This window comes from Centrocercus urophasianus, unplaced genomic scaffold (assembly GCF_019232065.1).
Source record: "Centrocercus urophasianus isolate 14NV4802_14NV808 unplaced genomic scaffold, USGS_Curo_1.0 seq_12, whole genome shotgun sequence".
In the NCBI taxonomy this organism is placed as follows: domain Eukaryota; kingdom Metazoa; phylum Chordata; class Aves; order Galliformes; family Phasianidae; genus Centrocercus; species Centrocercus urophasianus.
In genome coordinates this window covers 29,517,942-29,530,341 of record NW_024884364.1, presented here as the reverse complement: position 1 = coordinate 29,530,341, position 12,400 = coordinate 29,517,942, and the positions used below count along the sequence as shown (strand labels likewise).

The 12,400-nt window shown below is 44.7% G+C and overlaps 1 protein-coding gene across 2 annotated transcripts; it reads left to right on the top strand.

Annotated features, from left to right (window-relative positions):
- Nucleotides 1-364: 364 nt before the first annotated feature.
- Nucleotides 365-8,848, top strand: KCNE1 (potassium voltage-gated channel subfamily E regulatory subunit 1). Of its 2 annotated transcripts, none has more exons than XM_042811038.1 (2): nucleotides 365-524; nucleotides 6,241-8,848. In XM_042811038.1, exon 2 carries the CDS (start codon nucleotides 6,283-6,285, stop codon nucleotides 6,661-6,663), a length of 381 nt encoding a protein of 126 aa, XP_042666972.1. In that variant the 5' UTR covers nucleotides 365-524; nucleotides 6,241-6,282; the 3' UTR covers nucleotides 6,664-8,848. The 2 variants fall into 2 exon arrangements, with proteins under 2 accessions (XP_042666972.1, XP_042666971.1); XM_042811037.1 differs by having other exon boundaries at nucleotides 366-536.
- Nucleotides 8,849-12,400: the final 3,552 nt, after the last annotated feature.

Genomic DNA, 12,400 nt, shown 5'->3' with positions numbered 1-12,400 from the left:
CTGCCCTGCAAAGCTATTAGATTCATTTTAGAGGTTCCAGATGTGCTTTAATGACTTCCTTTTAGCTAAGGGGTGATGGCAGACATTTCTTCTCACATGGAAAGCAGCTCTTTTGGGATGATGGCTGGAGGTCAGCAAATGTCCCCTGGACCAAGCTGTCGGTATTTTATTGGAGAAACCCTGAAAGTGCTTCCCCTCATGCTGCCTCACCAGCACCCCACAGCAGCACCTACCAGGGCTGGGTCCCACCTGCAATTGCCCCCAGTACCTCCCACTTACCTGGCACCCACGGCCAGTGCCCACACCTTGCAGCAGGAGGCTGGCCCTTGCCACAGGCTACTGCCCTCCCCCAGCCAGTATATTTTCCTGTTTGCCTCTTACCTTTTGCACTGATCCCAGGAATAGGGACAGTAAGAGCCTGCAGGAGCCAGAAACCAACTTCTGCTTGCAGACAGTTCGTGGTCTTCCCTGGGCTCACACCTTCAATTCCTCCAGGAGGGCTTGGAGCCTTGCTTCCAGCCAAGGTTTGTTTCCAGGTGTGTACCGGGCTGGGGATGAAAGCAGGGGTGATGGCAAACATTGCAGGGCTGAACTAATGAAGGAGAAGGGGGAGCAAGACTTTCACTAGACAGTTTTTGTTTGCTGTTGCAGTCACAACAGTTTTTGTCTGCTCTGTCAGACTGGGTATGAGCCCAAGGCAGCTGCATCTGGGAGGATAAACTTCACCGCATATTGTTTGGGGTGGTTGCTGGGTTTTTCACTTCAAAATAGTATGGTATGTATATGGTGTGTGGAAGGGGACTAGATATGTACCTGGTGCTTTTGAGAAGAAGTAGTTGTACCCTCAGTACAAGTGTTGTATTTTAGAGTAGAAGTGGGCAGTGATGGGTGGCCTGAGGGTTGGTGGGGAAAGAATTAAGATTTGTTAGGGGTTGCAGATGATGCATGCAGCTTGTGCATGACTGCAGATCCATCCCCAGAGCTCTACTTGCTTCTGGGCTGCTCTACTGTACCATCTCACATCTAGCCTTGCATCATGCTGTGCTGTTGCACACATATCCAGGATCTGAAGGGACCAAATGAGTCTATCTTGTGCAATGCTCTGCTTTCCAGAAAGCTGTTGTCTGACCTACCCATCCCTGTAATGAACAGGCAGAGAAATGAGGTCAGGAGTTCCATTACCTTCTAATGTTGGAGGAGCTTTAATCGCTTTACAGAACTGGGAGGTGGGCAATGTGCTGTGCTAACTTCTGTTGCCAGTGTACAATAGGCTTTTCTGTGTGTCATCAGCTCCTGAGAAGTTGCTGCTGCAGTGTATTTTCTGAAGGTATAAATGCCTCTGAAGTCTCGGTTTCTGCTGCTTGATTACTGATGCTCTTGGCAGCAATGTGAAAGAGAGATTGTTGGAGATGTGTTACCTGTGCGACCTGCTGTAGGGAACCTGCTTTGGCAGGGGGGTTGGACTCGATGATCTCTGGAGGTCCCTTCCAACCCCTACAATTCTGTGATTCTGTGATTCTGTGATGTTTGCTGGTTATAAATTAAAATACAGTTGTTTGATTTTGGAGAGCTGAGAAGATGGCAATGGGAGATAAGCATTTGTCCTTTAACATCCACCTCTGCCTGCATGATACCACATTTTAACTCAGTAGGGAAGAGAGGTACCACTAGTCAAAGCAAAACAACTTGCCTACCTTGTATTGGAGGAAAAATCCCCACTGGGCTCCAAAGCTGAGAATCCTCTAGGTACATCACAGAAAATTGCCTCTTTACTTTTTGGAACTCTATGGGGGGCCACTGAAGCTCCACTGCTGGGACCCAGCCCAGCACAGCCCCAGGTGGAGCAGAGGCAGGGCTTTGGCTGCTGCTCCAACTGGTTCTGATCTCTGTGCAGAGGCACCTAGGTTGGGAGAGCAGTCTGCAGTCTGCAGCAACGCACAGACCCATGCTCTTCTGCCTTTCTTGGGAAATAGCCAGACATAAGTCAGTTCTGATGCTTATAAAGAAGACAGAAGTAATATTAAGTGCCAGATGCTCTGCAGTTGCTAATTGCTTTGCTTGAACTCAAATGTCAATTTGCAGCTCTGCAGAGATACCCTGTCACAGTCCTACTTCCTCAGCAGGATGAATGCAACTGCCTCAGCACCCAGCTGGGCACTGCACGCTCTTCCAGCTGTTTGGCTTGGCCTCGCCACAGACCCAAAGCAGACTCAGACCATGCATCACACAGACTCACAGGCTTGCATGTTGCAGCTATAATACTTCACAGCTCTAAGCTGTTCTTGGGTTTGGATTGTTTTTTCCCCACTGTGGAAGCCCCCGGCTACAGGTAGCAGCCCACCTATGCAAATACTTCCCTGGGGAAACTTTTGCTTAGAACAGCAGCCAGGCTGAAGGCATCCCAAGCAATTCCAGTCATCAGACAGGAAAGCAAACACTGTCCTAGGATCCTCCTGTCTGCACTAAGGTTAGATTGAAGGCATGCTGCTACACCTGAGAACCTGTTCATTTCAATTCTTGATGCTGTGGATCACAGCCAATGGGGCAGTGGCTCAGGTTCATCATTGACATTCAATGAAAGATGAGCTTGAGCAAAGCCAGCAGTACATCTGCACAGCTGGGAAACTTCGGTGTTAAAAATAAACTTGCACTGAGACCTCTACTTTTGCTTGGGAGGCACATTTGACCTGCCTAACGGGTGGAGAAGCAGCAACACACTTGAGAGCAGGATGTAGCTCAGGCTGTTATCAACCTTAAGGAATTCCCTCTGAATCACTGCCCATTGAGAGAGCTGCTGAACTGTTAACAAGTTTGCTCCAGGCCATTCTTAACACCAGGCAGAGAACTACTAATACTGCTCAGTGCCTGCCCCCCAAAACATAGAGGGGATAGGAGGTGTAACCACCTGCCACACACTGCAACTGTAAGGTGCTTACAGGGGTTGCAACCCATGGCCAACAGATTTTGGGATGTTCACAATTTTACGTGGAGCTCTTCAGAGGAGCCCCACAAGGGACTGGAGCAGTGATGATGATTTGCAGCCCGTCAGCAGACATCTGCAGAGAGTTGGGGAACAAGGTTTTGAGGACATTATGACTTCCATCTGTCATGGGCTAGACAGTGATACAAACAGTTCTTCCCAGTCCTGTGTACTGCAGCTCTAAATGGATTTCAGCGGAGTTGAACAATGCTTGTGAAATGGTAGATGAGACCTTTAGGCCTGCTGATGTTTCAGGAGAAGCTGTCTTTCTTGGGAACCAGAGTGTGCCTCTTCCCTCCCTCGGCGTGTTATTCTGATGTGGCTGTGGAGATAGAGCCAGGCTGGCAACAAGTCATTGCAATGATTTATTAGCAGTTTTACATTTTACAGTGTTGACACATTCTATGCACTTAGGAGGAGTAATCTCAGATAAAGGTTTAATCTCCTTTTTCTCTTCCTTCCCTTATTAAAGGATCTGAAAACAGCTGTGAAAAGTGAATAGATTTTAACTATTGAGCTCAAGCTGCCAAGATGTTATTTCCTGTAGCTTTGACTCATGCAACTGAAGAAATGAGTTGGATCAGAATATTGTTTGTAGAGGGGATTTTGTCTCCCTCTGCCACCCCCAGGCTCATCTCTATTTAAAACCAAAATACCAAGGCATGCTCCCATGTGTGCTCATTTTTCCTGCTGGAAAGGCAGCTCATCTCCGGAAGTGCTCAGAATGCTGTGAATCTGAGCCCTCAAAAGCCTCCCTTGAGCTCCCCAAGGTCACTCACTCACCAAGAGTAGGAGTCTGGGTTCAAGTGGTGTGGACTGAAGCCATTTGAGTTGCTCAGGAATGTGTGATGAGGAAAGCAAAACTTTCTTCATGACAGTTATCATCCTGGGCTGAGCATCTGACTTTCAATGAGACCTGCCCTCAAATCCATGACTGCACAGCATGGAAATCTAGTAAAACAGTTTGGACAAATCTGGTACTAAAATCAGCGTAGGTTGCATTAGCAATTAATTTTTACAAGTATTTTTTATCATATTCATGTCTAAATTGATGACATAATTCATTTAGCTGCCACAGAACAGAGTAAATTACTGCTCTCCACATGTGGGATAGGAGGTCACAAGATAAGTGTTCTTTTCTCATTTCCTTTATCTCAACATCTCCTTCTACACCATTTGCGCTGTAACAAGGCACAGACAATTCAGAGAAACCTCCAGACACTTCACAACCACTGCAGTGTTATTACCAGCAGCTGGAGGCTGTGTGCACAGCTTACATCCCTGTTGCATGGAGGTCCTGCACAACAGCTATGTATCATTAATGCTTCCCTCATGCAGAGATGTAATTGCTGCCTGGGTCTTTTGGTGGCTTTGTGCCCAAGGGTTCATTTCATTCTTGATGTATTATAAATGAACATAACAGTACCTCTTACAAACAAAATAAAGCAAACCAACCAAAGAACAAAAAACAAAAGCAAAACAAACAAACAAACATAAAAAAAAAAAAAGCACAAAACCACAACAGAACACTCATGCTGAAGAAGCTTTTGCTAACAGGCTGACCTGCTATCACATATTTAAAACTGTAGAAAGCACTGACAGCTGTCTTATATTATTACAGGATTGCTGTCACAGAAGTCACCTTGAATAACAGTACCTTGATTCACACATGTTAAGAGCAAAAACAGGGAGAAACTGTTGTCTTAATTTTCCAGAGCTGTTTAAATTAGGCATTGTAATGAGATTGTCAGTCATGTTATCTGGCTGTTGAGGCTTTGGGACTGCAGTGGTGATAGAGTTGTTCTTATTAAAAGATTCACAGCTGACATTAAAAAGGGAAAAGGACCCTTCAACTTCTTAGAATTAAAGAATCATTAAGGATTGCAAAAGACCTCTGGGATCACCTAGTCCAACCATCACTCTATCCCCATCGTGCCCACTGCCCATGTCCCTCAGTGCCACATCCACATGGCTCCTGAGACCTCCAGGGACATTGAATCCACCACCTCCCTGGGCAGCCTTGAGATGAAATTTTTCCTAATACCCAACCTGAACCTCCCCTGGTGCAACTTGAGGCCATTCCCTTTCATCATGTCACTATGACCTGACAGAAGAGGCCAACCCCCACCTCACCATGACCTCTGCTCAGGTGGTCGTAGAGAGTGATGAGGTCTGCCCTGAGTCTCAACTGAACAACCCCAGTTCCCTCAGCCACTCCCTATGACATTTGTGCTCCAGACCCTTCACAGCTTCGTTCCCTTTCTCTGGACATGCTCCAGGGACCCAGTGTCTTTCTTGTAGTGAGGGGCATTCTTGTAGAGGGCTGTCAGCACAGAAGGCTGTGACTGGGAGGCTTTGGTTGTTCACTGCTTCTTGGTAGAGCCATCTCCTAATGCATTCCTGATCTGCAGCAATGCCAGTGAAAGTTCTCCTACTCAGACAATAAAACACAGGTTGCACAGCAATTTAGTTTGGAGGAGAAAGCACTGAACTGCCTAGGGGAGGCCTGTCTGCATATAAGAGGGAGGATAGAGGGAAAAGGTCTTCCTTGCGCATCAGTAGCAGCCACTGCCTGGTAGGTAGTTACTGCATACTCCCTGTAAACACCCTCCGTGGGCAAATGCCCAGTGGGAATTTACATTAAATAAGCTCGGGATAAATGTCTCTCAGATGTTGGGTTGTTCAGTCTCTGCATGGTATATCCATACAAGGGTTGCAGAAGATAAAGCTCTTCAACAGAGGTGGATGTGCGATGCTTGCTGCAGGTACCAAATTATTTGCACTGTATATCAGGTACAGAAGTTTTGTTTCCAGATTCAGTTCTGGTATAGGAGAGAGGGGAAGCCAGGATAACAACCCTCTAAGCCAAAAGCAGCTGCTGCAGCATGGGAGTGAGCCACTCCTGGTGCCTGTGGGGCTTGGGGAAGAAGCCATAGGCTGTAGGCAGCAGGAGCGTAGGCCTGTGCCGGGTGAGTGGCCAACAGCTGGGGCAGTAAAATACCACAATAGACTCTTTGTGGAGACTGAGGACTTTTGGTATCATGGAGGCTTTTTCAGACAAATATTTGCAAGGGATGGACACGTCCTCACTGGCTTTGCTTGGAAGGAGGAGGTAAGCAAGCCTCTCAGGCACTTTCTCAAGCCCTGACTCTCTTCATGTGCTGCGACAGCTTCCTTGCTGGGGGGAACCATAAGGCAGACAGAGAGAATCACATCTTTGTCTAATGGCATGTTCCTGTTTTTCTTTTTTTCTTTTCTAGGGAAACAAGCAAGAAAGAAGTGCAAAGGACCGAAGAAAAAAGATGTTGGTGCTGTCTAATGACACAGCCCTGAGCATTCTCCTCTCCAAGCTGCTTCAAGACCACCTGGAGCAGACAAATAGCACTGCCCCCTCTACAGTTGGAAGCACTGGTGGCAGCCTGGAAATCATCTACGTGCTGATGATGGTCGGTCTCTTTGGGTTCTTCACAGTGGGAGTCATGGTGACCAATATCCGTGCTAGGAGGCTGGAGGACTCCCACAACCCCTACAACACGTACATTGCAACAGACATTTGGCACAAGAAAGACCAGGAATATTTTCAAGCAAAGCTTATAGAAAATTACAAGCTATGCTGTGTCTTTGAAAACCAGCTGGCAGTAGAGCAGCCAAGCATACACATTCCTGAGGAGAAGTCTTCCTAGCCAAATGGGAGAAAGGACTGAACTTTGCATGGAGACAACCCAAGCAATATCTGCTATGAAAGAGGCTAGCTCCCTTCCCACCTGTCAAGCTCCCGGTGCTGGCCTAGGACAGATTGAATTACAGAGATGACAGTGAAGCTGATGGGTTTGTGATGGCTCCGGTGCTGCAAAGTTGCCTGATCACATTGTTTCAGTCTCTGTAAAGTCAGGGAAGGGGACACACCAATAGGAGTATCATCAACTCATCAGCTTCACCTGGTGAGAAATGCAGTTGTTCATGTTGCCAGCATGAATTCTTACAGTAGTCAATATACTTCAAAACAAACTGGATCAAGCATAAGCTAGAGTTATTAACAGCCAAGTATTGTTCAGGCAATTGTTTTCGAGTAAGACCATTGTCTTCCAAGAAAATGTAGCAGAAAGATTTTCTTTGTATTTTTGAATAATTATTATATAAACTGTACAGTGTTGCACGAGTAGTTTCTCTGAGAATCATGTAGCTTTTTGAGATAGAATTTTTTTTTTTTTTAAGAATTTGCTTTATTTTTGCTGAAAACCATTTCTGTGAAAAAATGCAGAATTTGGAGGGAACGTTTTTAGTGACTGTCCTTAATTCACATTGTGTACCACAGATAAGACTTGCAGAGTACTTACGTTTTTCCTTCTTGTGGATCCAGGTCGATCTCAGAAGCAATATCTACCTTTGTACATGGACTGAGTAACACACAGTGTTGTGAGTCTCAATCACCTTTAATTATTGCAGAAGACCTAGGTGCTAGCCTTTGGTTGCAAAGTGAATTTCCACACTGTGAAAATTGGTTTCTCAAGATCTCTGCTATTTAGTCATGAAAGCAGCTTATCTATGTACCTAACTTGTAGCCCATGAGTTGTTTCTCTAGCTCCCAAGAGCAGCCCCCTTAGCACAGCTGTTTATTTCTGGAACTATCCCATGTGAGGAACCATGTCAGCAAGGTATTTCTGCCTGTGGCCCCCATATGCCCTCCTTCCATGGACTGTGTACACCAAACTGCAGGGAGAAGGCAGCAGCTGAACTCTGCTGCTCTAGCAGCAAATATTGGCTGTCTCTGCTATCAGGCAGAAATATGGCTGCTCTGAACACTGCCTTGCTTAAAATAGCAACCTAGCCAGGTCAAATCCTGTTTTCTTGTATGGGATCAAAGAAGCAATGGTCTGGGCAGGAGGGGACGTTTTTTTTTCTACTCTACAGATGTACATCTCATTTTTAGCTACCAGAGAGTGAGAAGAAATGGGAAAGGCTTGAAAAAAAGTCATGCAGAGCAGTTGCTTCAAAGGCAAGGCAAAGGCAGGGTGGGAGCAGATCACTACCAAATATTTGGATAGGCCAGGGATGCAAAGCACTGTACTTTCATTAAAGTATCATTCCAGCCATGTTTATCTTCCCATGATACTTAAACTTAGGACACTGATAACACTGTGTATTTTTTAAAATGTATTTGTATGGTGCCTACCATTAAGCTGAGGGTGAGGGCAATGTTTTAAGTGTCTTGAACAGTTTGGAATATATCTATCAGCTTAATTATCTCAGCCTTTGTCTCCTCTAGAGGAAGGTAGACCAAGCCAGGCTTTGGATAACTGTGAACTTCTTGACTTGGGCACTGTTCTTTTGGGTTCTTACCATGCAGTCTGTATGCTGCTTCTACTTCCCACGTTCTGTGAGAATGCAAATGCTCTCGCTTGTTGGTTATCTAGGTGTAGACCCACAAAGCATTGCTGAAAATGTTTAAACCTGCATTAAAAATGGCCTTCATTACATTAAAACCTTTGAACATTAAGCATTTCAAAAGGTCTGCCTCCTGCAGCTCTCCTTCCACTCCAGGTGCTTTCAGGTATTTTGGGCTGAGTCATTTGCTGGTGGCCTTATTTTAATAGGCCCAGTGTAGCTATTTGTGACAAGGTCATTGTCTGCATTACTTAGCTTCCACTTTTTTTTTTTTTTTTAATCTCTACCATTGTATTTATTTTAATAAGTGAGGAACCACTACACCTTAGTCATAATGTTTTTCTCTGTAACCAGACTACAAAGCACCTTTCTATGTCACTTGTAGACTCCCACAGTGGACCTTCACATTACCTTTCAGTCTTTTTCCTTCTTCCCATACATTTTTCACTTGTGAAAGAAAAACAATAAAATATTAATTACAAATGTTGCTTGTGGCCTTAGAAGTTTTTCTTCTGAGCTGTTTCATAAGCTTGCAGAAAGAGCACCGATTCTACCTGATGGGCACCCACTCACCCGTCACATTTCTACATCCTATTAATGAGGGCCAGGCCTGGGTGCTGGGATATGTCCCAGTACACCTAGATCAGGAGAAACAACAAAATGTCAGGCACAAATTCTTCACCTCAAATAAACTCGCAGGGTTTGCAGTTCACCAGGCAGCTTGACTCTGGTTCAGTACAACAAATGAGGAAGGTCTTTTGGCTCTGCACAAGGCCAAAACGAGCATCCTAGGATGCTCTGTTGATGCAGATTTTTAAGGTTAGAAAGGATACTTTTGATCACAGGAGAGATAGAAGTCGGGCCAGCCTGGTCTCTCTGTATTCTTGAAAAAGGCTCCAAAATCCCTTTCTGGATCACGTATTAACGATTTTGGAGATGGGAAGTGCGAGCCAGCTGCAGCCTCCATTGCAGAGCATCCTTCAGGACTTCCACATAGCTTCCACTTCCTCTGTCATTACAACTGACTAATGCAGGAAGGCTGACACCGAGTCCATCCCTGACTTCATGCAATGAAAGCACAGGTTGGCCAAGAAGTACCTACAGATGAGTGATTAGTTCACTTGCTCATCACCTTTGCCATAGACAAAACCTATCACGTTGTTACCAATACAACAGTGATCATATTTTCTGTTTTTTTTTTTAATTTCTTATTTAATCAGAGAGGTGGAAGAAGCTTAAAGTCATTAGGCAAATGTTGCACAAATGTTGCCTCAAATTCAAATTTTGTTGCTTAGGGGACATAAAATAGGCAAGGGAGCTCTCAGAGGTTTATTTTTCTCCAGTCCACAATAGCTTAAGTCCCTGGCTTCATCACCTATGGCTTATTCCAGTTGGCAGCCTTTCCGCTCATTGGCCCAGTGAGCGTACCTCCAGGCATAGGTATTGCTCACTAGCTGTTTATGCTTTATATAAAAGGAATTATACACAAAAGGGCATTCTGAAATATGGAATTGTATAAAAATGGCATTCTGAATTTAAGCCCTACTTTGTTAGCAGTGATGTGATGCTAACACACAGAAAATCTTAACCAAAGGCAAAGAATTAATATAGCATGTATATGCATATATTTTGGAAAATTCTGTGGAGTTTCAGACTAACTTGGAAGTTATGTGCAACAAAAGTTACATGTAGAAGATATATGGATAACTGCAGTACAGCATAAATGTGGACAACATTCTATGTTGTACCTCTGAGATGGACAGATCAGTCCTCATGCCTGAGAAGGAAGAAGCTCCAGGACAGTTGTAACTAGGTTATGAGACCATTGGTGGCCAAGGCGTTCCCTCTTCTTCCCTTTTCTGCCTGCCCTGGAAAGCTGGCTACATTGCTTAGACTGTGGTCAATGCTGTGATTGCTGCAGCTTCCCAGTCCCAAGCACATCTCTTTTGGCTGTGCTTGCAAAACTGTCACAGGAACGTCACCTGTAGTTCCCCTACCAAAGAAGACCTTCACCAGCCATATACGGTGTGAGCTGCAGCATGCAGCAGGATGCAGCTGCCCTTCTCCAGCAGCATGCAGTCATTTGCCTGAATGGCAACATGTTCATCTGTTACATAAATATAAATCTGAGGATATATTTGTATGGGATCATAGAATCACAGAATACTTAGAGTTGGAAGGGACCTTTAAAGGTCATCTAGTCCAACTCCCCTGCAATGAACAGGGACACCAATGCTAGATCAGGTGGTGCCTCACCTTAAAAGTTTCCAGGGATGGGGCATCCACATCTCTGGGCAACCTGTTTCAGTATATATAGATAGACAAATCTCAGCTTTAAGATGACTAGGTACTTGTTGTACATGTAAGAAATCCTTAGTGCTGATATGGGAGATCAAATCCCTAGTACTAAGAACTCCATGTGGAAAATGATTCATTGTCAAAGATAACTCCAATGCACAGGCTCGAAATGAGCTCCCCCACCTCACTTTATAGTTATCAGTGTTATCTTTATTAGCAGTTGGTTGGGTCAGACCTGCTATACCGGGAAACACACACAAAGACTAGCAGGAGGAAGCCGATAAAAATAGAAGATATGAGCAATCAGAAGTAAGCAGAACATTCTTTACAGCTGATAACTGAAATTATCTTATATCATATTTCTATGGTATCCTGTTTCAGTTTTACACGTCGCTATCGCTAAGCCAAACTCACTTGCTAATCTCCTTATCCAGCTGCAGCCATCAGCTGTGCATGTGAAACCTCTATGAAGCCTTTCTCAAGCAATTGCTCAAGGAACCAGCACAAATGCAATTGCTTTGCAGAGGAGGCTGGGAAAGGTCACGTTGTGTTTTACCAGTGGAACAGGCAGGATTGTTTTCCCTGAAACTGAAGCTGTCCTGTCTGCTTGGCTGGCCTTGTGGGCACCTTCAAGTGGAAAAATGGTCCTACTCAACTGCCTTCCAATGGCAAGAAGCAAAGGCCCATAGCCTGCCAAAATACTCTAGCAAATAACTAAATTCATGGTAGTTCTAGGGCAGGGCTTGCAAGAATGCTTGCATTTTGAGGCAGCTCTCAACAGCGTTTTTGAATGTGCTTCAGATGAAAGAAAAGGTAAAATTCATATAAATCTTATGGAAAATACGTAAGTACTAAATACAAAAGCGAACGTGGTGGCCATCTGCTCTGATTTAGCAGAAGAAAGAATGATGATTCTCATGCAATACTTTCTCTAGTAGACCTGGATTTTCTGGTTGGGCTACAGTGCATTATTTTCACAGGCACACCCAGCTTTGCTGAAGTAATTCTTCCACTCAGTCTGCAAAACCCACACACAGGAGTAGGGTCACCAACCTTGCAAGACCTAAAGCCAAGCAAAACAAAATGTGGCACCTTAACGTGAGAGCACTTCTTCTGAAAAATGCTTAACTCATTACAATAGCAGTTACAGAATGGGCACACATTGCACAGCTGATCTTCACAGCAATGCATTCGATTTTGACCAAGGTCCAGTTGGATTCTCATTCTGATGCTGTTTCGAGGTGCAGTAGCTTTCATACTTCTATACAAGAAAAACATGACTCATTAGTCCAGCTGTAAGCATTCATTCTGATTTGATCCCAAGGACTCAGAAGCGCATGATTACCCAATATGTTCATACTTCTCTCTTGGGCACAGCCCCATCCATAGTACTAATTCTGCCTCCCCATACTGGCATGTTTTCCATTTTCCAGTGTTTTATTCCATACTGCAGCCTATGGCCTTCAGACCTCCATCGCCATCTTCCCCATAGATCCACAGGTCCTTGCTTGGCAAAAATAAGTGTAACCCATCTGCCTTGGTCAAAAGAAGCCATATCAGCACAGGATCTAGCACATTGTTCCCTAAGTCATAGCTCCTATTTCCTTTTTCCTTATGACCTCCAGCTTCCAGTGGCAATGGTTAATTCAGCAGCTGTTCTGGTTCATTGTTGTGCACATAAACCTCAAACCTGTGGTCTTTATTCAGGCCCATGGCAACAGCCAGCTTAGAAACCTC